Here is a 26,447-nt window from a genome sequence, read left to right as displayed (position 1 = left end):
CCGTGGCAATGTCTTGCCCGAGTCAGTTCAGTTTGAGGCACATAACCTTTCCTATCTCAGGGCACGGTGTGAAAGAAGATGGGCACCAGAGCCAGGTTCATGGGGGGCATGAGCACTTTCTAAACTTCCCATCCCTCGATGTCAACGAAAGCTGTCACAGAGTTCCGTATTCCAGATCCTAGGTAAGGGGTGGAACCGGAGCTCAAACTGACCTCAAAAGGAAACCGGATGCTCGTTACCACCATGAGTCACAGAGGACAATAACACATACTGTGCATTGCACTCACACAAAGGGGTCAAGAAGGGGTTGTCAGCTAAAAAAAATAAAAGCTAAAGACAAATGATGCTGCCGACTCCCGTGACCAAAAACGTCTGACCAGATCAAAGAACACTTTGCATGCTTAGTTTCTCAGCTCACCGAATGTCATTTCACAGATCCAGAATTTCCCTAGCACCGTTCCAACGGGCTCGTTCCCTTGGAACTCGTGAGTTTCAAAATTATATGAAGAAAATGATAGAGAACACATACGGGTGCTTTAATCGTTCACTGAAATCTTAGGAAGGCATTAAAATAATAGGATATACATTGGAAATTTTTCTTTAAAATGGCAATGTGTAATTGGTAGCAAACATTCCAGTCTCGCTGCATGTTAAAGTCTAAGGAAAACAAACAGCACACGTTTTGACTCTGTTTACTGATGCCCCCGGAAGCCTTGTGCATGCCAGACTTTCGAGTCACAGTGTTAATAAACAGGGAAACACTAAGCTCGCTGCTCCTACGTACTGGAGTCAATGCTTTTATTCCCTCCCTGCCAGGATTCCAACTCTTCTACCCAGGTCATCTTCTTGGCTTATTAAAATAACAACCAATTTGTTACCACGTACTGAGTCAGGCTCTGTGACATTACTCTGTGTTTCCCTGTTCCTTTATATAGGTCTATAGAGCAGGTACCATGACACCATTCCTATTTTACAGAAAAACCAAAGCAGGCAGCTGATCACGTTATCCTGCTCAAAAAATGACACCAGGTTTCAACCAGGATTTATCTCACCATGGGGCCCTTATTCTCAGCTACTAAGTCGGGAGAATCACACTCCAGTCTCAAACTCCCATTTTAATATCAAAATGAGAATGCTCTCATGCAAAACATTTAAGGTATCAAGTAGCCTGATACCTACTTATTAGACTGATACTGATACTGTCAGTGAAAGAACCCAAGGCTTGCCTTTCTAAGTACCTTCTCCTACCCCTTGGCTACTACCTTGGCTTTTTATAACATTTGCAGGTGGGAATACATTCTGATTTCCTAGTCCAAAGCACACTCTGTTACTTGTCACTGTGACGCACTGAGTGATAGCTGGGATATGGTTCCTACAGTCTCCAAAAGCTGCCTTCACTATGCCCACACTGACTTGGAATAATCTTTCCACCACTCAGGTATCAATAGTCCACAGTCTTCTAGGAATTGTTACTTCAGGCAGAGCCAAGGTATGCTCCCGTATGTTTTAATGATGAATGGATGGGTGGTAATTATTTAATGTGCTCATTTTCTAACTTAGTCCCAGGCTGGAACCACTCAGGCTGCTAAACATCACACCATCCCCAGGCTAGGTCAGAGGTCAATCAAACTAAAGAACTTGGCTGGAAGCAAACTTGGCCTCAGTTTTTTTTTAAAGATTATTTTTATTTATGTGAATGTTCGTATGCATGTATGCCACATGTAGGTGTATGCCTATGGAGATGAGAAGAGGGTGTCAGATCCCCTGGAGCTGGAATTACAGTTGGTTCTGATCCACCTTACCTGGGAACCAAACTCAGGTCCTCTGGAAGAGCAGTAAATATTCTTAACTACAGAGCCACCTCTCCTACCCAAGCCTCAATATTTCCTAACCTTTAAGATGAGTACAATTTGCAATGAATTTGAGAGTCAGAGCTTTAATTATTATTAAACTTTAATATTTCATCAACAAGGCCAATGTAACACAATTTATAACATAGCTATCAGTTATGTAAATCAGGAGGTTCAAAACTTTCCTTGAAATAAAGCTAAGAGATTTCGAAATAAGCTATCATAGAGCACCAATATTAGTGTCTTAACAAAATTTCTTTTAGCTAGTGCTACAGATAAACACACAGAAAACCTTAAACACACACACACACACACACACACACACACACACACACACCTGAGCCAGCAGCCAGTGTTCTCACCCCAGGAACACATGTCCACTGCTGCTCTCCTCCATGTAAGCTCAGAGTAACAGCCCTTTCATGCCCAAAATCAAAGGAAAGAAGTCCTGTAAGCCTTTTCCAAAGCTAATGCTGAGACCTCCTCCTTGATCTGCGCATTCAAATGAAAACCTGCTGCCTTCTGCGAGCGTTACTTGAACCACCACAGGTTTTCAGTTCCCTAGCAGAAGACAATGTGATCAAGGAGTCACATAACCAATCAAGAAAGGATGTTTCATCAATGCAAAGAAGAAAACTAGAATCAAGATACAATCAATGACATTTGAAAGAAACGATCCTTGTTCTTTCTAGCTATAAATCCTGCTTGTAACAAATGTTTGTCGGTTCTAATAGTCATGAGATTATAACTGATCCATTTTCTCAGTCTCGTTTCTCTAAGGGAAAGCCTCTGTGACACTTCTGGTCATTAGTCCCAAAGACACAGTAAGTGCTGAGCACTTCTCGGGACTCTAAATTCAATTTGGGCCAAATATGATGTCTCCTATCTGTGGTCCCAGCACTTAGGAAGCTGAAGCTCAATGGCATGAATTCAGGGCCAGCCTGCACAACAGATTAAGACCCTGTCTCAACAAAACTGATTCTACCAGGAAAAGAATGTATTTATTCATTTTTGATGATTCTATTGTACACTCACAGCAATTTGAGGGTCTTTCTTAATGTTGACAAAGTACTCTGACCCAACGTAATTCAGAAGAAGGAGAAATGTCTACTTACAGGTATCATCCAGTTGGCCAAGTCACCATATTTAGAAACCTGCATGGCTCCTAACATCGTTAGATTGACGTGTCCCCTGGGAAAGAAACGAGAAGTATAGAGCAAACTTTGCAAGACTTATATCTCCTCGGCTTGAAAACGTCAGCAGTTAAAATAATCTCATGCCCCAAAATGCATCTGTTTTCCCACTCCCTACAATTGATTTCTAAATAGATCGGCTCTAAGCTGCTCCAAAGAAATAATCATTAAGAGTTCTTAAAAAAAATTATAGCCTATAGCATTTCCAGAAACAAACTAAGCACAGGTGTGCACAGTGAAGTTTGTTTCCTTTCAGTGAGGGAGTGAGCGTAACTTGTTTCAAAGACAAACAGTCGCTGCAAAGTGAGCCCACAGTTTGGAAGAAACTGCTGGGAATACCTCACAATGTTATTTCAATCGAGCCAGCACAAAGATGCAAACTCCATTCAGGGGGTCTTTTCAAAGTGGTGGGGTGGATCTTTCCAAGCCCAGACCTCAGTGGGAATCATTTCACAGCTTTCTGCAGCTGAACAAACCCTGGTCGTTTAAAGGGACTGTGGGAAATGGGACTGTGCCTCAGAGCCTTGCTCACAGGCTCAGGGGATGAGTCAGCCCACTCCACCCCATGGGAATATGAGGAGCTCCGTTATTACATACCCTCTAATCATGGCGAATGATTCATCGCTGGAGAAGAAAGAGGCTCCTGGGAGAACAGTAACCGTTTCCTTTCCTAAATGCACACACAAAAGAAAGAAGGGAAGCAGGGGAGGAACTATTAGCTCTTTGAGAGTATGATGATGGACAGAGAGGTCAGTGCTATGCCTGCTTCTGAAAGACTCTACAGTGCAACCGAAATGCATTTGCTTGTGAGGTAATCAACTGTCCACCCTGAGAAGGGGTGTGCTTCGCCACTGACACTGTATAGCTTTGTCCATGAAAAGTGATAAGAACCAGCATTTATGGGATTACTGCTTGAAAATTCTCTACAGGCAAAGCACCCTCTAGGATCTATAGGATGTCCTTCAGCATCTCGGCTTTGCACACTGACGACTTGCAGTTAAAGACTAAAGCATGCCGGGGATCTGACATGCAACACGGTGGCATGTTCCACACTGTGGGTTTGAAATAAGTTCCGAAAGGAGACCTCAGATGGCAGCCGTGGAGCGATGAACGGTCGTTAACTTGATTATGTCAATCATTTCACTACGTAGACATGCGTCAAATCCACACATCAAATGTTAAACATTGAATACACGCTTGCTTTAACTTGCCCACCATGTTGGCTAGCTTTGTGTCAACTTGGCACAAGCTAGAATCTCTGGGAAGGAGGAAACCTTAATTGAGAAAATGCCTCCATAAGACCTGGCTGCTATGAACACAAGCCTGCGGGTTATGCTTTTATTAGTGATAGAAGGGGTGGGTCCAGCCCATTGTGGGTGGTGCCAACCCTGAGCTGGGGTTGCTTAGCAAGTCATGGGAAACAAGTAAGCAGCCCCCCTCCATGGCCTCTGCATCAGCTCCTGCCTCCAGGTTCCTGGCCTACTTGGGTTCCTGTCCTGACTTCCTTTGATGATAAACAGTGATACAGAAGTATAAGTCAAATAAACCCTTTCCTCCCAAGTTGCATTGGTCGTGGTATTTTATCACACCATCAGCAACCCTAACTAAGACGCCAACTATACCTCAATAATTCTGGGAAGAAAATCTAAAATAAAAATACGTGAACAATACAGAAAGGACCTAACTAACTCCTTGTTATCATTTAGCCTGTGGCCCTTTCCCCTTACATTCCAGTACATACACACATCCATCTTTTTCTCTAGATCCCCTAAGCCATGAGTTTCTTTCCAATCACCTACTTCCATGAAATCAGAGAATACCTCTGAACACATTTAATACTAATTTCCTGGAGACTTTCTTGGAAAGACTTCTAAAAATTACACATTCGTATAAAAGTTCAGAGCTTGGGAAAAAAAAACAACTTCACATTTGGCTGGGTGTGACAGCACATGCCTATAGTCCCAGAACTCGGGAGGCTGAGGCTGAAGGACCACCAAAGTCTACATAGCAAATTTCAGGCTAGCTAGGACTACAGACTGAGGCCCTATCCATCCGGTTAGCACGCTAGCTGCACCACACTACCGGTGCCTTGGTTAGACCCAAGCTGCCCATCTTGTGTGATCTACTTTCTCTCTGCTTCAGAACAACGCACGGTCTCCACTGGAAAGGCGCTTAAATGCCATCTGACTGCAGTAAGTTGGCTGTCTCTGAACAGTACGTCCTCTCCTCCAATGAAGTAAGGCAGCTACGAAGAGGAAGAAAAGCTACAGTTGGGAGGTCAGAATACAGGAAAAGCTCGCAGATGCAGCAGGGCCAGAAGAGGTGTGCCCATCCCGAGCTGTGCACCACAGCCACACTGCCTACTTCTCAAGGACTGCTGAAAGCTAATGCTGTCATCGATATCCCCACTTCAGCTCAAGTATGGGGGAAAAAGTAAGCCTATTTATATCATACTGAAATATTTATTGCCCGGGGGAGTTTGATTCTAAATACTGGAAACATTTTCTCCTCTTCCAAAGTACCATAAAACTGAGATGCTTTGGGGAACACTTTTCTGACGTGGGTAGAATTGGCTTTTAGGGAGCACACAAGACTTAGGAGATTGAGTGAGATAATGCATGTGAAGTCCTCCTTCAGAACCTGGCACAGAACAGTAGCCCCACAACATCCACTGTGACGATTATCATATTACTGCCTCTCCAAACCACTTAGAAAAAGAGGCAGAGCTGCTGTCCCTCCAGGGATGACTGCAGAGGACCAACAACTGGCTTATAAAGTAAGGCTCCTAGGCAGCCAGCATGAGCCCTAAGCTCTAGGACTCGCACAGTACAGCCAGACTCCATGCAAACACAACTTCTCCATCTAGCACAACAGATCCTCGCCAATTGTGCGAAGTGGAGAGTCATGGAGGAAAACCGTAGAGGGCATGAAAGAGGCATAAATATACCACATGCATTTGTTTTCTGAGTAATAAATCACAATGGCGTCCAAAAGGCATTTTCCACTGATGATACACGGGTGGGTGTTCACAATTACTACTATTAGGATTATTAGAATTGGCATTGCTATTAGTAGTATCACTATTAGCATTTTATAGGAAATCTTGAGATGAATGAGGAACATTCTGGCTTGCTAAAAGCAGTACAAAGCATAATTTTATTTAAAATCCCTGAGAACAACTCTCATGGGAAAGGACCCAGATCCCTTCTAAGGCAGTCTTAAAAATTACTCTCTTCTGAAACAAATTTAACTCCTGACATCTTCATTTATTTATACTGTTAATTTTGAGGGTATGTATGTTCCTGTGTCTTCTAACACATGGTTATATTCTTTTAAAGTAGCTACTTCCACACATTTTTATTCCTGTTATTTATTTTAAGTGTGTGTGTGTGCGTGTGTGCGTGTGTGCGTGTGTGTGTGTGTGTGTGTGTGTGTGTGTGTGTGTAGTCAGAGTACAATTCTCAGAACTCCTTTTTCTCCTGCCGCCCTGTGGGACACAGGGATTGAACTCTGGTCAGGCCTGTATCTCTGCCCAAGAGCTGCTTCACTAGCTTGACTTTTATTCATTTATAATGGCTGTAAGCATGCTAACAGGTCTCCAGCCCAAAGGTCAGCCCTGCAAACCCACATGCCAGCATCATTATTCAGACTAAACAGGTCATATTTATAGACTTGGGAATACACACACACACACACACACACACACACACACACACACACACACGCACTTAAAGAAAAAGAGGTGGTAAATTTGAAAGAGAGCAAGGTGAACCCTTATTTCTAAGGCTCTGGGAACACTGCAGAGGAGGCGGCAGAAAAAATGAAAAAGGAGGAAGACAGGAAGGAGGGCTGCAAAAAGATATCCTATAGATAAGACATGGCCATCGAAACCATGAACGCAAAGGGACTGAATGTTGTCAGGTACGGATGGGGAGGGACTCACAAAGTCCAACCCTCACTACTGAACTATTTACTGCTGATCAATTCAGGGAGAGAGGGAGTCACTGTCATCAGTCGTGTACCCACTGCTGACTCTATCAGGCTCCAGTGGATATACTTTCAACCTAACGGTCACACACATGACCCTGACTAAATTAAATGGATCATGAAACAAAACGGAAAGTCCTGAGTCTAGGGGAGGGGCAGCAGTGGACATGGATGATAGGGATGAGAGATGAGAGAGGGTGAGAGAAGAGAGCAACAGAATGCACTAACACACCTACGGAAATATCAGCAAACAACCGTGTGCACATCTAAATCTTCTCACTCAGCTGTTTTCAGGAGAGTCCACTCATTTCATCCTCTCCTTGCCTTTGGTTCACAGTTCAATACTGAGTAGCAAATAACTACTGTGGGCACCGAACAAAGCTGTAAGCAACATTCAACTACCCTGTGCTAGTGGTTCTCAAACACAAATACCCATCAGACCCGCACAGACTACGTACACAGACTGGCCCCTCCTCCAACGCGCCCAGTTTCTAATTCAGTACATGGATATTAGGAGCTGAGACCTAACAGTCATGGGTCATGCTGCCACTGTGGATATACAGACTTGATGAACTAATAACCTTAGGGAGCAAAGGAGCTTATAGTACAGCAAAAAAGGAGAAACAGTTTCAAGGTAAAATGATGGGAGGACACTCGATGTACTAGGGGTTCAGGGGAGGGACCAGTCTTGTCCTGTGCAAGGATTGGAGGAGGACAATGAGCCAAATGTGAAGAGCTCTTATAAGATATTCTGATGATGAATTACGAGCCTAGAGACGTTGACAAAAATGAAGGGAAGACTCTGGTGGGCACACAGTAAGAGCCAAGGCTACAGAAACAAAGGAGTGGTCCTAAGCAGAGAATGCTGAGGAGACACACAGTGTCGAGCTGCCGTGCTTCAGTACGCAGGCCGGTGATGCTCCACAAGTGGCAGAGCCCTCAAAGACAGGGTGAACTTTGGGGAGGCTGTTCTAGTTGTCACGGGATGTTTGGGAGCGTCCTTGGCCTCTCACTACCTGTTAGATGCCGGTAGCGCTCCCACCCAGACCTAACAGTCAAAACATATTTCCAGACGGTGCCAAATGTCCCCAGGAGCCTTTTGAACATGGCCAGTGTGGAAATTACACAGCAGGGCCTACACAGGTCACAAGATGCACGAGGCAAATGTTTCTAAAGCAGTTTCCATGGATGGTACGTCATGAAGAGCCTTGCTAGTGTATTAGAAGAAAGCAGCATCAATAGGGAAACACGCAGGGTTCACTTTTAATGAAAGAGCAGAAGCGTGGGAAATATTAGAAACTTCACAGTTACTGTAGATTTGTACTGGATTCCCATCATAACTGCAGGCTGCCATCTGGGCCTCTCTAAAGCCGACTTTTCAGCAGGTGTAACAGCGTATGACAGAGCCATGGAGGAGGAATAAGGCATCGGGGAGCTCAGACTCTGCTGACTTTATCTTGGGCACTTTAAGATTACAGTGGTATTTCAGGACTGGAAAACTGGTAGCTGCATTGGGACCGAGCTACCTCGAAATGTTATAAGGTAGGAAGCCCTCCAGTTCCACAAAGCGACTGAGACGCTTAGGCGCTTTTCCAAGGAAAACGGATTTTACAAACGGCAAAGCCAAAGGTTTCCGAAAAGGAGTTATTCATTTTTGCAAATAACCAACTAACATAATAAATTAGTCAAAGCAAACAGCAAATATTTTCACAGATCAGTGAGCTCCTGCTGAAGGGTACGGTACAAATCAAGTACAGCGTTGGTTGAATGTCAATGCTTCATCATACTGGGCCTTCTCGGAGTTGTGTTAGCTAATTCAGACACAACCCTAATGTGCATAGCTTCCAAAACTCCCCGGCATCAGACATCAGTTTGACAGCTGGCCTTTATGCACAGCTCACATTACTTCTGAGAGTTCCACATACTATTTCTGAGTGCAAAGGAAGAACAATACTTCTGTGGGGGCAGAATTAACAAAGAAGGCACTGAAAATCCTCCTAGGACAGAAATTAACTTAAGAGCTGCTCCATTCCAAGGATGCGCCGAAGGCCAACGGGAAGGCAATGTTACCTAAAGCATCGTGACAGTTGCCCCAGGCCTGACCTGTTCATTCTCTAGGTTGCTAATATACTTCATGTCCCTGTCAAGTAACAGGCTGATAACAAAAGGCAAAGCGTGTGACTACATGAGCAGACGAGAACATAGTGCTAGAGTCCCCAAGTCAAAGAAACTCTCTACTTGTCTTCAGTTCACATCCTGGGCATGAACCCAGTGGCCTGGTACAGACTTAGGCAGCCCCATCTGCAGAGGACTCCCTCACACTAACAAGGCCTATATAGTACAGAACGGTACACACGACCTACAGTCAAAGCCCCAGTGCGCCAGCCTAGTACTGTGCATCCACTCCCACTTTCTCTCTCCACAGAAGACTGACACATTTCCATTTGGGGTTGGCCAATAAGGGCCCAAGCAGGAGACCCAGAGGGTATCTTCAGTCCACCAACGTCACCATAATTTGGTGGTGGTTTCTAACCCAATGCCACACTTTCTGTTGATTCGCTCTTTCCTGCCACCACCCTTTAAGAATGAAGAAGAATAAGTTTCTATAGGATTTCCTCATCACTTCTGAGTCTCCTTCATACTGTTCACATGCTCGTCAATGGCCCATCTCTGAACTCGTCAATAACACCATGTAAGGGTGTGTTCTCTAGTCACACGGTTCTGCCATTAAGTTAGCACCTACACATCCTCCTTTATCACAGCTGAGACTGGACGAGAGTGATCTCAAACACTAGAGGGGTCATTTCCCCACTTTGTAGTAAATACAATGAGCTCTCCCCAAGAAAGACAAAGAACTCAGATCAAATTGTTGCTGGTGTGACACAGAACTAGCAAAGGAAAATGGTGAAAAAAAAGAGGAGTGAACTTACCTGCATTGATGAGGTCAGCATCAGCTTCGTCTTTTAGTGGGTATGGGCCCTGTCAGACATAGCAGGGCACAATCGGTGAGTGACAGACACATCAGGGCACACATTCAGTGAGTGACAGAAGCACATTTCCACCATCATATACTAAAACTATTTAAGTATCTCCCCTGAAGATCTAGAAAGTTAACATCTGTCTGTCTATCTGCCTGTCTGTCCCCCGACCCCCCCGTGTGTGTGTGTGTGTGTGTGTGTGTGTGTGTGTGTGTGTGTCCATCATATTTGTTTTCTAAACAGAGAGAAAACTCTGTGGTGTGGAGTTGGACCTGTGGAGAGGTGGGGAGGATCTGGAAGGAGCTATCTCCAATTGACAACTCACAAAGGAAAAATTGGGGTTTTTGTTGGCTGGTAGGTTGGCTGGATGGGAGTGTGGTTAGTTTTTGGGGGGGTTTTGTTTGTTTATTTGTTTGTTTTTTAAGACAAGATTTCTCTGTATAACAGACCTGGCTATCCTAAAGTCACTCTGTAGACCAGGCTGGCCACAAACTCACAGAGATCCACCTGTCTCTGCCTCCCAGCTGCAAGGATTAAAGGGTGTGCCACCACAGCCCCATGGAAAAGTTAGTTTTCTCCAATGTAGTCTAACTGGGTATACAAACAGCTCTTAAAGAAAGGCTTCATTCCCAGCCATAGATGGTCAACAGAAAATGAGCCCAATGGTATTTTGGGAGGATTTTGTCTCATAATGCTGGTACATTTTGTTTTTGTTTCAATCTTACAGGTCTTTGACTTTAATATTATGGTTCTGATTTTATTTTCATTGTGTGGTGTGTGTGTGTGTGTGTGTGTGTGTGTGTGTGTGTGTGTGTGTGTTTATATTGTATGTGATTCTTGAGCTTTTTCTTTGTTCTTTTTTCCTGTTTATTTTATCCTATTCAGGTTTGGGGATTTTGTCTGATTTATTTTTTTAATTGCCTGCTTGCTTTTCTTTGTTTTAAAGGTCTCTGTTTCCTTATGAGAAAAAGCGGGTGTGGATTTGTGTGGGTGGAGGGATAGGAAGAATCTAGGAAGACTTGGGGGAGGGGAAGTTGTGATTTGCATAAAGTATATAAAATCTATTTGCAATAAAATTTAGATTATTTTAAAACGTATGTTTTGTGTGAAATTTTTCAATAATAAAAAACAATAGCAAAATAGCGTTTTAAGTTTGTGACCTTCGTCGGTTGCATTGTTAACTCTCTTGGCCCACACTGAGCCTGTGGATCACAGGGTGAACCTACCTGCAGCCCTTTCCCAGAGGGCAGTGAACGGCACCTACACATGTGTTCTTCTGCTACACGGACTTGGAACAGCTGTCCTTTTGCTTTGGTATACAACACTTTGGAGGTCTGAATTTGGAATTCTAATTTTACCTCTCGTTGTATCTACACATGGGCTTCCTTATGTTCCCTTTGCTCATTTCTCAGTAGGATATTTAAAATATATAGTTGTGTATGTTTGTATATATGTATGTATGAATGCATTCACGTGTACACATGTGACTATATGCATATGTTTTTGTGGAGATCAAAATGAGGACTTCACATTGCTACACATATGTTCTCTGCTACACTTGATCTAATTTCATATTCCTTTTTATAAAGTAACTCTAATGACTTGAATAGAACTGAGAACTTTTAGATCACAACACATACCAACAGAAAGGGAAAGGGGGGAAAAGAAAAGATATTAGAGTTAAGAATGAAGCAACACTAGCTATAAATTTTTAATGACTCACAAAAGTGGGACTGAAAACTATCTCATAAATGAACTGAATTACACCTAATGTTTTAGGCCTCTGCACATCTCTATTTCAACATTCGATGTGGATAATTCACAGAAACTTACTTTTCCTCTGTCTTCAAAATGAAAAAGCTGACCGCTCTAGACAACCTCAGAGGTTCCTCAAAAGTAGCAGGCTTTGACATCAACAGGAAACTGCTTCTCTCCAGACACACAACATTTTTATGTCTCTGAAAACGGCCACGAGGTGGCTCAAGTGATCAGTCTTTACCATGTACCTGTGGTCATCACACAGGTTGCCCAGACAGGATCTTCTGTATATATAATTCTGTATATATATTATCACAGTGACAGCAAAAGTCTACTGAGAAATAATGAAACGCTGGAAAAGTATGACAAGTAAACAACAGCTATCATTAAAGAGGAGTCGTCAACTTACCAAGCCCAAGACTCCATTTTCACTTTGGAGATGAACAGTCATGTTTGGGCTGATAAAGTTGCTGGCCAGAAGAGGTATCCCTATACCCAGGTTAGCTGAGGAGAGATGTTAAGGAGGAGCGCAGCAGACACACTCTTCACATATATAAACCGGAACAAGAGTCTTCTCTAGAGGGAATTGTCATTAATACAGTAACAGAATAAATTCTCCAGACACCCTCTGCACACTCACGGACAATTCTTCAAAATAAAACTCTAATTAGTCCCCAATTTCCCACAAACATTATTATGCTTTATCACGAAGACCAAAGGAGTGACTTTAGAAGACAACTAAGGTCATTTTAGCAATAACATAAGTCAGACTTTATTTTTATTAATGTGCTCTGCAAATTAGATTCGTATAGAGGACAACTGACATTACTAAGCATGGTTAGGCCTTTGTTTAAAAACGATTTCCACTATACAAAGCCATCATTAAGAAGAATGATGATTTAAAATCCCAAAAGACAATATTTTTAAGTTTAAAGAAACGAAATTCGGATCAGACCAAATTGTCAGTGTTTTGATGGCTGTGGTATGACCAAGACAGCATCAGGAAAGAGAGGAGGACGCTGACTCCCTCCTTTGCCTATGCACACAGTGCGTGATGACTAATATGATACTCTTCTTCCCCCAAGTGAATTCTGATTGCTGCACAGGTGCAAACTGGACAACTGAGAAGCAGAGGGGCTTGGAGGTGAAGGCAGGAGGAGTAGGAAATTATCTCAGTCAAACTGATTGGAGAAATGACTGTAACTCATGGGAAACAGGAGCTCATGGACGGACAGGTTCTAGTTCTGTCTGCCCTAGGTCTGTAAGTACAGCTTTGCTGCAGCCAAAAGCCCATGAACATTTGTCTTGTCATACACCGTGTATATTATTCACTCTCTAGTATACTGAAAATTAGCAAAATGGTGAGCAATCTCGCTTTTAAGTGCATTCAAACTCCAAGTGCTAAGTGCACCAAATCATGTCCTCTCTGGTGATTTTTGCCAGAGATGAAAGGTACAAGGCACAGAATTTGAATCATTCATTGAGTACTTTTATAAAATATTAGATGAAAGAGTGTATACATAGGATATTTAACAAAGGAAGCAGAGGTTTGTTAAGAAGTTGGACTGTGGGCTGGAGAGATGGCTCAGCGGTTAAGAGCACTGACTGCTCTTCCAGAGGTCCTGAGTTCAATTCCCAGCAACCACATGGTGGCTCACAACCATCTGTAATGAGATCTGATGCCCTCCTCTGGTGTGTCTGAAGACAGTTACAGTGTACTTATATATAATGAATAAATAAATTTTAAAAAAAAGAAGTTGGACTGAACGGCCTATTGAGTGATCTAATGTCAGAATACCCAAGAAAATAAACAGCATTGGTTACAACCATGATTCTAATATTTGAAGCCCCCATCTTGAGTAATAGCTCCTTCCCGAACTGTCTAGCTAAATGCCAAACTGTAACAATGCAATGTAAACTCAGTGTTTTTAGTTGCCATCAAGAAGGCAAGTAGAGGGGTTGGGGATTTAGCTCAGTGGTAGAGCGCTTACCTAGGAAGCGCAAGGCCCTGGGTTCGGTCCCCAGCTCCGAAAAAAAGAACCAAAAAAAAAAAAAAAAAAAAAGAAGGCTAGTAGATCACAAATAAAAAAAAAAAAAATCTTGCTATACCTGGATATAGGATTACACATCCCATCCTGTGAAGTTTGACTACTTTCAAAGTTAATGTGAACCAGACAGAAATCATTGTTCAGAGGCCTAACGGCCTGCAGAACATGGGAAATCAAGGACCCTATGCTTGGTGAGGCTCAGGCTACAAAGGATACCATACATGCCATCCTCAAACTCAAGAGCGGCTCTCTTGATGATCCGCTCCCTGACGTCTTCTCCGGGCTTACCAGACTTGGCTTTTCCTTCACCTTCCTTTCGCAGTGATAAACGCTTTAAAGTAACAGAAACAAAGTATGCGCGGTTAAGATCTGCTTTCAACCCCAGCACTGCCTGGATATAACAATTCACAGGGAAAAAAAATGTATAGCACTCATTACCAGTGGGAGGCAAGCCCTACAGTATATAAGGGGCCAGTTTTTAAGAACACATGGGTGGTGAGTCAGACAGAAATCTTTTCTTTAGGAAGTAAATGGAGCAGGTTAGATTTGTTTGAAGAGGAAGACAGAGCCGATTGCACTGAGAAGTAAACAATCCGACTACAGCACCGCTCTACCTAAGACTTAACAGCTGAATTCTCCTCAGGGGTTCAGAAGCCGAGCCTGAGTGAGGGAAAAGACGTGGGCCCTGGACATGTCTCCCAGGGCTGTCAGAATGCGTTTACCATGTTACTGCTCCCAACTGCCTATTTCCATCTGCAGCCTCCAGGCTGGCTTCGTTGTGCAGGCATCGCAGGAATCATGGAAACAGCCAGAGGACGGTTTGCATTACTAAATCTCCTAAAGCCCGGAGAAGATGTCAGGGACTGGTCTGTTTGTCGATATCCTCCCCTGGCTCTCAGGGCTCCCAGCAGCAGTCTGGGGTGGCATATTGACTTTCACTCTGACTCTTAATATCCCACTACATTCCTATCATGGTCCTCATCCCTTTGACTCTTAACATCAACGGAGACCTGGCAGGTCAGCCATTGTGGAAGAGCTCCAGTCCTCCTAAACCCAACCCCTGGCCACCTTCAAACCTATCATTTGCCCATTGCTCAAAGCTAGTTAAAAACCACGTTCTTCCTGCATCCATAAAGCACAAAACTACTTCAAGACAGATAGATATTTATGAGGAAGCATTCCGACACCAGAGGGGTAAAGCCACCCAAGGTTGATTATTCATCTCTGCCCTCTACCCAAAATCAGGGATCAAAAACTGCAACCATTACAGAATCCTGGTGATATGATGGCCTATAAAATCTCAAGACCTGAAGACACTGTTACCCTGGGCAGATAGATACACAGTCAGTTCCTTTCCAGTGGCACACCGGAAGCTCCTACTTAAGAGCCAGAGTGAGACTGCTCAGCTCCTACCTTTTATCACCTGGAATGGCCTGAGAGACCATTGGTAACCAGATCTATATGGACTGGCAGTAAGGCTCTGTAAATTACCTCGATTCTCTTCTCATATTTCTCTCCCTTTATAAGGCGGTGCACATAAATCTTGGGAATGTGGATATCTTCTGGAGCAAACGAGCCAATGTCTACAATTTCTTCAACCTAGGGTAAAAGAAAAAATGTTAAGTGAGACAGTGACCATTTAAAATAAATGTTTATGTTTCTAAAAGTGAAACGTATAAATTTATGTCCAGCTTGTGAATACAGTATTAATAAAAAGCATGTGTATCTATATAAGCAAATGTAACATATATCAGACTTTTTAGACCCACAACTGAGAAGAAACCAAAATCCATACATTTATCTGAATGCAAAATTCAGGACAGAAAGTGACAAGACTTAGCCTTTTCCGAGAGAACTTTGGTTATAAATTCATCGCATGCATCAGGACAGTGGCTTGGGCTTTCATGAATTGCAGCTTGCCAATGCAAAGCTCAAAAGCACACTGTTTAAATTAATGAGAAATTTATCATATCAAAGGAAAAATCTGTAACAACATCTGTGTGGTCACTTGCAGAGGTCTTTCAATATAGATGCAAATGCCACTCACAGCCAGCTTTAATTACTCCTGTTGTTCCCCTCCTCAGCATCGGGACAGAACTGCAATCATCGAAATAATTTTACTCAAAGATGGATAATTATTTTAATATGGAAACTTCGAGAAGGAATTATTAAGTAATAACTAGAAATAGTCAAATTAATTCCAATCAGAGTCATTCACAGTGACATTTTGCAGTAATATAAAATGTTCCGAAGTTCGTCTGCTATTTTGGGATTCATTTTTTTTTTTACAATAACATAAATGAACTAAGAATGACAAGGAGTCAGGAAAAACTAATCTTAACATTAAATTAAAAAACATTAAAGCTAATTTTGGTTAAAGAATCAGCTTTCTCATGACTGTAGAGATACTCTCTTTCTTGTGCACTGTGCTCCTATCAATAAAAATCTAATTGGTCAATGAACTGAGGCAGGATTAGAAAGTGGGGGGCCTGGCAGAGAGAAGGAACTCTGGGAAAGAGACAAGCATGGGAAGGAAGGTTCCCAGAGACAGAGGAAGACGGTCAAAAAAAACTGAGGACCACAGAACAACGGACATGGCAGAATAGAATAATAGCATTATTGGGGTATGAGCTAGTCAGGGAACAAGCCCTCGATTTTGACCTAGGCATTTATTCATACATAAGAAGTCTTGGAGTTGCTACTTCAGGAAACAAAGTGGCTGAGCTCATGGTTGCACATGACAAATTCAAATCAGCGTAATGGATGTCACATATGCTATGGCTTGACTCTTGGACACTTCTTGTGGTCTTTAAAAAGTGGGGAGGGTCACTTTTATGGGACCAAATCCCCCTCATCCATGCTTCATGCTCTCTGAGCACAGTTGAGGTAAGCAGGAGGCTGTTTGTTCCAGCACATATCCCCCACTACTGCTATCCAAAAACTGTGGGCCTGCCTCATGGTGAAGCCCCAAATAATCCTTTTCTCTTCATGGGGTGATTACCAAATCCTTCGATGTAGTGACAGAAATCTAATACAATGCCTAAAGCAAATAACCATTTGCTTAAATGAGCTGACTTATTCAAACAGGCAGAGTTGTTTCAAAGTTGCCGTCTAAAATACTAAGGAGACTACCCGGAGGTCTGTGGAGTTAAGCCCTATCTCTCACCAGGCTCCTGCCACAGAGAAGGAACACAGATTTCAGATCATCTGTTATTACACACTGCCCCCAAGCAGCTGAAGAACACCAGGGAAATGGGTGGGGACTGCTTCCTATAAGAAAGATCTGGAAAACAGTTAAAACACCAGGGAGGAATCATGGTATCCATGTTGAGTTAGTGTTGAGAGAAGGACCTGGGAACAAGCAAGAGGGACAAGGATTTGGGGGCCCGTGTTCTCCAAGAGGGAATGAGAGCAGGGCTTCTTGCTTAAACTCTGTCTTCCCCTCTGAATGGTCCCATGGTATATTCACCATTTATTCATACTCATATTCTCTCATTTCTCCCTCCCTCCATACCTCTCTCCTTCCCTCCTGCTCCCTCTCTTTCCTTTCTTTTCTGTCTCTATTGTATGTGGTATATAGTCATGCTGAAAAGGGTGTGTGTCTGTATGTGTACAGGTGTACAGGCACACATATGCACATGTATGTGGAGGCCAGAAATTGACAATGGTGGTCTTTCTCGATCTCACCCACCCCTTATTATTCTTATACAAAATTCTTTCCTAAGCCTCTAACTCATCAATGTGGTGAAGCCAACTAGCCAGTGAGCTCTAGGGACCCTGGGATTACAGATGTTTGCTGCCACACTTGATATTTTCATGTGGTTACTGAGGATCCAAACTCAGGCCCTCACACTATACAGCAGGCACTTTACTGACTTAGCCATGTCTCAGGTCCCTGCCCTGACTTTCTTTCTACACAGTGGGTGAGGATCAGGTTAAAAAGAGCTGGAAGTGGTCCTAAGAAATGAAGCATAGGGGCGATGTCTAAGCCTGGCTATAACTTTACAGTTTATTCGCAACTTCCCATTGTTTTCAATTTAAGCCTTCAATGAGGTCCTTGACTTTAAAAATGTTCCTATTATACTGAGGATATATATGAAGGCTTAATATTCAAGAAAATATTGACTACAGCATTCAGTATAAAGTCAGAAAAAACATCAATGGTCAACTGTAAAGAACTGATAGAAATAAATATTAGATGTCCTAACAGAATGGACCTATTGTTACGCTTTTGTAACACTGAGTAGTAGTTCGAAATTTGCTTCATAATAATACAAGACGTTTTACAAGCAAGAATTTATACATATATGCTTTAACGCAACTACATCATTTTCCTTTTCTCTTTTCTTTATAAACTATTAATCCCAAAACATGGTATTCATTTGGACACTTGCATTGATCAAATATATTGATCAATTCAGGGTAACTAGTATTGTTTTTCTGCAATGTATGTTTAAACCCATGAAAAGCAGAAGCACAGTGAAATTCTAATAATTCCTCTCTCTGAGTAGCTACACAAGGTATTTCTGGGGGGCGGAGGCTGCTTGCAGAGGCCAGAGGACAACCTCGAGTGCCATGCCTTAGGTGCTGCCCACCTTGTTCTGTGAATCAGACTCTCACTGACCTGGAACCAACTGGGTAGCTATGGCAGCTGGCCAACGAGCGCCGGAAATCTGCTTGTCTTTGTCTCCCAAGGTCAAGAGGCAAACGCCATCTTGCCAGGGGGGGTTAAACATAAGTCGTGGGAACTGAGCCCAAGTCTGCACACGTACAAGGCAAGCACTTCACTGACTGACATATACCTCCAGCTCCATACAAGTTATCTTTGTTTCCCTTCGATGGGAAGGATCTAAAACATCTGAGGATTGGGTTAGGTGCCCATGGCCTCACAAAGGCTAGGCATTGATCACTTCAGGGTAAGGTTTCTAAGGTTTTATCGCTGTACAGAGACACCATGACCAGGGCAACTCTTACCAAGGGAGTCATTTAATTAGGACTGGCTAACAGTTTCAGAGGTTGTGCAGTCCACTACCATCACAGAAGCATGGAAGTGTGCAGGAAGACTTGGTGCTGGAGGAGCTGAGAGTTCTACGTCTTCATCCACAGGCAGCGGGAGACTGTGCCACATTTGGGGGTAGCTTGAGCATAGGCGACCTCACTGCCCCCACAGTGACACTGCCTCCAACAAGGACACACCTACTCCAATAAGGTCACACGTCCTAATAGTATCACGCTCCATGGACCAAGCATTCAAACACACACACACACATATACAAACACACATATACAAACACACACACACATATACACACACATACAAACACACACACACACATACACACACACATACAAACACACACACACATACACACACACATACAAACACACACACACATACACACACACATACAAACACACACACACACATACACACACATATACAAACACACACACATACACACACACATATACACACACACACATATACAAACACACACACACATACACACACACATACAAACACACACACATACACACACACATACACACACATATACAAACACATATACAAACACACACACATACACACACACACACATACACACACACATACACACACATATACACACACACACATATACACACACATATACACACACACACACACACACACACACACACACACACACGTCACTGAATCCCGTCCACAGACCCTCATGAAGGTTAAGCACTCAAAAGACACAATAGCTACCAAATAAATGTTTTCCCAACTAGAAAATATAAAGTATAAAAAATATATAAAGTATATAAAAATGAAGCATGTGAGAGATCTCACAAATAGATATGCACCTAATTAAAAGGGCATGGTAAGGAGAAAATAGAAAAGCTGTAAAAATCAATTACGACCACAGGAAATAAACTACAAAAACCTTTTCTCCATTATCTTGATGGCAATAATATGAATTCTTTTTCATACCTAATGCTACTCCAGTCAGTCTGGCCTTCAGATCTCCTGCTGGAATTAACAATAGCAGATTCCTAATGTGTCTGCCAGACTTGCTCTTCAGCAAGATCAAGGAAAACAATAGAATGGGGGTGGTAGTCCTCACTTAAACTGGAAATCTCAAGAGTAAATAACCACTGTTGATTTTTCTGGTCCACCAATTAGTTCCCTCAGAACTTATGAAATCAAGACAAAGTTTCATAAGGGCAATTATAATGTAACTTTCACGACAAATACAATAAGCATGCCCTAGTTTAAAGTCTTAAAAAGCAACAATTCCGTTAAACATAATCAGTTCCACACTTTGCAGTGCTAATTTCCGTATTGTAGAAAATGCATGGGCAGCATTTGTCAAAACAATACCAACACAGGACTGGGCCAAACACTGTACAAACAAACAAAGCTTTCTTAGTGTTGGCTAATGGCGTTGGTAGCAAATATTTGAAGAACAAACCAAAAGGAGAAAATAATGTTTTCAGACAATCTAGGAGGGGTTCAACCACAACAAAGCAGAAGAGGGAGAAATATCTTTATGGTATCTGTGCCCAGGACTGAAGATGGTCTTAAGATACATCCAGAAAGAGCCCACAGGATGATTTAAAAGTCCAAGGTGATTAAGCTATGATCTAAGCAAGAAAGGAAACCTGACAACAATGAATGAAGTGAACATCTTACAAGAGGTGTTCAGGAGAGACACCAGAAGGTATCTGTGACATTACCAGAGCAAAATCAAAGGACCAGGGGGCTGTGGAGGTGGGGATGGGTAAATGTAAGCATCTTGAACAAGCTCAGGACAGAGGAATGGCAGCTAAGAACAACCCAGGCTTCTCCCAGGCACTGTGAATAGTTCTCACCCAGCACCATCTGGCACCGCTCCGAGTCCACACACTTGCGGCTTCTCTAATTAGTACTTGTCTTCTTTGGTCATCAGCAGGAAACAGAGGCTAGGAAATGCTACCCTTTATTGATTTGAACTTTTTTAGAGGTTTACTCTCTCTGCCTTGCACCTTCCTACTTTATAAGTCTGAAAAGTTTTATTTTAAAGCCCAGAGAAAGATTCCTATTTATCCCCGATGACAATGTTTTTATATTGCGTGGAAAACATCTTACCATAGAACAGAGGAGCTATGAGGAGACACTTTTTTTTAAATGACAACCTCAGTTTCTTACATCCATACACAGGAACCTGACCCTAGAGCTGTCTGAGATAAGGACTGCACACCTGCAGACGTCTGCAGTGGTGTAAAGACAGGGTCCTGCCTGGAGCAAGGGAAAGGTTTGTTTCCTGAGTCTCAACTTTCAGAGAAGGTTAGGAGGAACACTCTTCTTTTGCCAGGGCAATGGTCCAAGTTCTGTGGGTGATGCTGCACTCGCCCACAGAAGGAGAGGAGAAAGAGGAACTGTGGAGAAATATTTATCTTTCTGAAAAATGCAAAGTGGCAAAAGAAAGACAACAGAGGATGGCATCCTACTTAAAGCCCCATGTACTGGCTGGTTTTGTGTGTCAACCTGACACAAGCTGGAGTAATCACAGAGAAAGGAGCCTCCCTTGAGGAAATGCCTCCATGAGACCCAGCTGTAAGGCATTTTCTCAGTTAGTGATCAAGGTGGGAGGTCCATTGTGGGTGGTACCATCCCTGGGCTGGTGGTCTTGGGTTCTATAAGAGAGCAAGATGAGCAAGCCAGGGGAAGCAAGCCAGTAAGTAACATCCCTCCATGGCCTCTGCATCAGCTCTGGCTTCCTGATCTGCTTGAGTTCCAGTCCTGACTTCCTTTGGTGATGAACAGCAATGTGGAAGTGTAAGCTGAATAAACCCTTCCCTCCCCAACTTGCTTGTTGGCCACAATGTTTTGTGCAGGAATAAAAACCCTAAGACACCCCAGGCTAAGGAAGAACATGGCCAGTTGGAACATGTGAGGCAGTAGCATAGAAGCTTAAGGGACCACGAACAGAAATGCATATGGACAGCTTTCCAGAAATGCACAGCGGCAAGAGCTAGGTAGCCACCAGCATATTAATTACACTTGTTTCTTCAGACACCATTAGAGACAGTAGGGAATACGATTGCAAAGCCGTCACTGAAACCTGGCAGATCGCATCTCATGCCAAAGGTCACTCTACAGTGTCCAATGAAAACAGGCTGTGATTTAAAAAAAAAAAATGTTATCAAGAAAATATGAGTGCTTGGCCAGTCAGACCTATGGATGAAATATAGTAAATACACTTAATGTGGGATTGAAATCAGACTCACCGCCCATGAAAGACAAGGGTAGTATAATGGAAGCGACAAAACTGCTTCAGAAATAAGACAGTGGCATCAGCAGAGATGCAGGTTCTCGGAACACTGTCTGCTGATGGACTCTGTGTGGCGTTCTGACGAGCTCTGCCTTTCGCAGTGACGCCATGGCCAGTGAGTCTGGTCTGGTGGGTGTGTAATGAATCAGAGAGGCAGTCCGCAGATATACCCTGGCCATTGAGGATGTCTGTGTCCAGACTTCAGAAAGTGTGGACAAAAGAGAAGTCAGATCCAGTGTCCCAAGCTGCAAATGACAAATGGGCCCCTGAAGGACAGGAGGACACACCCCGACATCCACCTTGACGACAAAAAGAAGTTTTCTATAAGAGATGAGTTTTGTACAACGTGGGCAGCGGTATTTGCTCACATTCTAAGATGACCCTCACAATACAGACACGCATGGCTGGAACACGTGCACGATTTCTGACACTTTAAGAACGCTGCCAGGCGTGGTGGCACCTGCCTTTAACCTCAGAGCTCCGGAGGCAGAGTTCTAGGCCAGCCTGGTCTACAAAGAGAGTTCCAGGACACAGAGAAACCCTGTCTCAAAAACAAACAAACAAGAAGAGGAGGAGGAGGAAGAGGAAGAGGAGGGGGGAGAAGAAAGAGGAGATTAAAGGAATAAATTGGAATACTACGATGCTTGTCGAAAGTGCCAAAGGTGATGAAAGATGTGTGCTGCTGCTGCTGCTGCTGCTGCTGCTGCTGCAGCATTAGGAATGACAAAATTCTCCGCTCAACTTCTTTCTGCCTCTATTTTTGCCGTAGGAAGAAAAGACAGAGCTAACATTTTTGAGGAAGAGCCAAATCCTAAGAAGAAATACTGATTTTTTTTTCTGAACTAATTCTAGATTTCAAGGCATTATTCTTTAAAAGCCCGAATATACATTCAAGTTGCCACCAAGAGAGAAATGGTGACGATGTCAGCCGCTGAGGAGATGTAAGAGCACTCCTTTTCAGGGTGAGGGTCGGTCCACAGTAGCCTGTGCCAACCGCTCAACAGCTGGTGTGCAGAAAGGAAGAGCAGGCGTTTAACTGCAGCTCACACAACCGTCCTCCAGTTCACACCATGATGAGCCAGGGAGGATTACACTGTGTGGTGTCACACAGCCTCAGGTGGAGCCCCTCACGTGGGAGTGTTCACAGATGTAGTTGGAATGTTGCGTCAGGTTCACTCACTTTACACCAGCAAATACAAACTATGCACAGGCGAAGCTCCACAAGGACGCAGGAAGCTTACTCTGACGTGAAGAGATACAGCATGCTGCCGAGGTCCAGCCTCAGTGTGAGGAGGGTTGGGGGAGCATGGGGATGGGAGCCACGATGATTCAATGTCTTGGACTCAGTAATGGATGCAAGCTGTCAGCTCAAGGGCTCTCTTTTAGCCAGAGGATTCCCATCTTCTTCTCCTTTCTTCCTTCTTCCTTCCTCCCATTCTTTTGCCTTTTCCTAATCAGAGAGCCCGAACCCAGTCTTTCATTTACTAGAGCTACTATATCAGCAAGGCTTTGACCATTGTTGACAAGTTTTAGAAATTCTTAAATGTGCAAAGATTCTATGAGTCCTGGATCAAGAGTCTAAACCCCTGCTTCTTTAAAACAGAAACTAAACAGGAAGCAACAGCACATTTCCTTACAAGGTTCACAGCCTGCTCTTCACGGGTATCTGGGCACAGCTCTTGTGGTTTCCTGGTACAGCAGACAGCACTCTTTAGTAACTACTTTCACAAAAGAACAGAGGTGACAGCTACTAAGGCTGAAATGATTTCTTACAACGTTTTAAAATGTTTGCAAGTAACGCAGCTAGCTCTCAATTCCACAGCCTCGTGTACGTTAATTCTCTGTGTTCCTAGATCATATACAAGCCCTGCTTGTATTTTATGGATTGTCTTCTCCTCTCCATGTCTTTTCTTCCTGAGACCACGTTAACTCTATCTTTGAGGTCCCCAAGTTCACCCTGGCTAATTAATGCAGCAGTCATTGGACCAGAGGGTACCTGTATCTCCTCATAATTCCAAGTTCAAGGCCGAGCCTAGCAATGAGCAATTTCTACAAAGGACCATGTAGGCGTTTATGGCTTCTGTGGTTATGTTGCCTAGATCCTTTCCCGTGGTCCTAAAGGCCAAGCAGAAGCCTGTTCCTCATCCTCCCCAGCTTCACGACCACCTCCACTCCTCATTGCTGAGAACTGCATCATTTATTATGGTGTGATTAGCTCTGAGTAATGGGAGAAGTGTATTCTCCAGGAAAAGAGATAGAAAGTAAAACAGAAGACAGTGGATCAGTTTCAGGCCAACAGCAGTCATCAGCACACATGGGAGTCATGGAGATCGACAGTTTGGTGATACTCCAGGGGCAGGGACTGTGTCACACCTCCCCTTACGCAGTCATGCCAGACCTGACAACAGGCAACTCAAAAACAAAAACAAGACAAACAAACAAACAACCCAGAAATACTGGAGAGATGCTCAATAGTTAAAACTGGGGGCCCCTTCAGAGGACCTGGGGTTCCATTCCTACATGACAACTCCAAAGTGGTGTCTGTAACTCCAGTTCTAAGTGACCTGACACCTTCTCCTGGCCTCTATATGCTCATAGTGCACAAATATAGCAAACAAGCAAAATATCTATACATATAAAGATACATAAATCATTGTTTTAAATGCAAAAGTAGAAGTGGATGTGGTGGCCCCCACGTTTATTATCAGCATTTAGGACACAGAGGCAGGTGGATCTCTGTGAGATCAAGACCATCCCAGTCTACACAGGCAGTTACAGACATGACTCAGAGATTCAGAGTGAGGGGAGGGAGGAAGAAGAGGAAGAGGAGAAGGAGAAAAGAAAGAGATCAAATATTTGAGGGCTTTACAGATCCTTAGAATGGTGATGCTATGGTTTTTCTCTGGTTTAGCTTTCAGAAGGGAATGTGAATGCACAGTTGGTACACACACACACACACACACACACACACACACCAGAGAGAGAGAGAGAGAGAGAGAGAACTTTAGTCCTTTAACCTCTTCCCATGGACAAGAAACCTCTGCTTGAAAGGTTCTAGTCCTTTGGTTCTGTCCTGCAAACATCTGTGCCAAGGTCTCAGAATAAAAGCAGTTTGTTGAAAACATAAGAAAAGGGCTTAGTGATCCACAGGCCTAGACCACAAAGACAGCCCCATCCAGAAGTGTCTTTCTCTCCACTCCTTAGCCAACCTTCAGCCTCATGCTTCTCATTATGGGACAAAAGCGACCCTTAGTTTCCACATATGAGTCATTAAGAATGCGAACCACGGAATTGTGTTCACAACCTTCGCCGCGCTGCCACTGCTCTCTAATACCAGCGTCGCCTCTCACTTGCTGAGTGAGCTCCAGCCGAAGGAGAAGGGGGCTAAGTAAGGAGGTACCCATACCATGGCTCCTACAAAGCTGACTGCCCAAATCCACCAGTGGTAAAGCACCCAGGAAACAACTGGCTACAAAAGCCGCTCGCAAAAGTGCGCCCTCTACTGGAGGGGTGAAGAAGCCACATCGTTACAGGCCTGGTATTGTGGCACTCCGCTACCATAAGTCCACTGAACTTCTGATTCGCAAGCTGGTTCAAGAAATTGCTCAGGACTTCAAAACGGACCTGCGCTTCCGGAGTGCAGCGATTGGTGCTTTGCAGAAGGCAAATGAGGCCTGTCTGGTTGGCCTTTTTGAAGATACCAACCTGTGTGCTATCCATGCCAAACGTGTAACAATTATGCCAAAAGAAATCCAGCTAGCACGCCGCATATGCGGAGAACGTGCTTAAGAGTCCACTATGAGGGGAAACATTTCATTCTCAAAAAAAAATTTTTTTCCCTCTTCTTCCTGTTATCAGTAGTTCTGAACATTAGATATTTTTCCATGGGGTCAAAGTTCATGATTTCCATCTAAGTACATGATTCTGAGTGGAAACATAGGGGACAGAATTAGGTATTGGCAGTTTCTCCACGTTCATTTTTGTGTGAATTTTTGTATAAATGCAAGATGCAAAGCATCAATGCAAGGAAAATGTTTCAGTGAACGCATTTCAACAGTTCAACTTTATAACAATTATAAATAAACCTGTTATATTTTTCTGGACAATGCCAGCATTTGGATTTTTTTTAAATAAGTAAATTTCTTATTGACAAGAACTAAATGGTGTTTGTAGCATTTTATCATATAGTAGATTTCATCCGTTCACTACATTTTTCTAACGGAGTTGTCCTACATGAAGTACGTGTTTTTAATGTTGTCTGTCTTCTCTGCTGTTCCTGTAAGTTTGCTATTAAAATAATTAAACTAAAAAAAAAAAAAAAGAACGTGAAGAA

The 26,447-nt window shown here is 43.2% G+C and overlaps 1 protein-coding gene across 1 annotated transcript in view; it reads right to left on the bottom strand.

Annotated features, from left to right (window-relative positions):
• Oxct1 (3-oxoacid CoA transferase 1) overlaps window positions 1-26,447 on the bottom strand; it is a 148,340-nt gene that overhangs the window by 70,854 nt on the left and 51,039 nt on the right. The window contains exons 8-13 of the mRNA NM_001127580.1: window positions 15,306-15,413; window positions 14,031-14,145; window positions 12,176-12,270; window positions 9,961-10,009; window positions 3,641-3,713; window positions 2,966-3,041 (exon numbers count right to left, since the gene is read on the bottom strand). Of these exons, the coding sequence (NP_001121052.1) occupies window positions 2,966-3,041; window positions 3,641-3,713; window positions 9,961-10,009; window positions 12,176-12,270; window positions 14,031-14,145; window positions 15,306-15,413 (516 nt within the window). The remainder of the gene's footprint in view (window positions 1-2,965; window positions 3,042-3,640; window positions 3,714-9,960; window positions 10,010-12,175; window positions 12,271-14,030; window positions 14,146-15,305; window positions 15,414-26,447) is intronic.

This window comes from Rattus norvegicus, chromosome 2 (genome assembly GCF_036323735.1).
Source record: "Rattus norvegicus strain BN/NHsdMcwi chromosome 2, GRCr8, whole genome shotgun sequence".
Taxonomy (NCBI): domain Eukaryota; kingdom Metazoa; phylum Chordata; class Mammalia; order Rodentia; family Muridae; genus Rattus; species Rattus norvegicus.
Note: the sequence above shows the minus strand (reverse complement) of the source record. Positions and strands in the feature narration are given on the sequence as shown.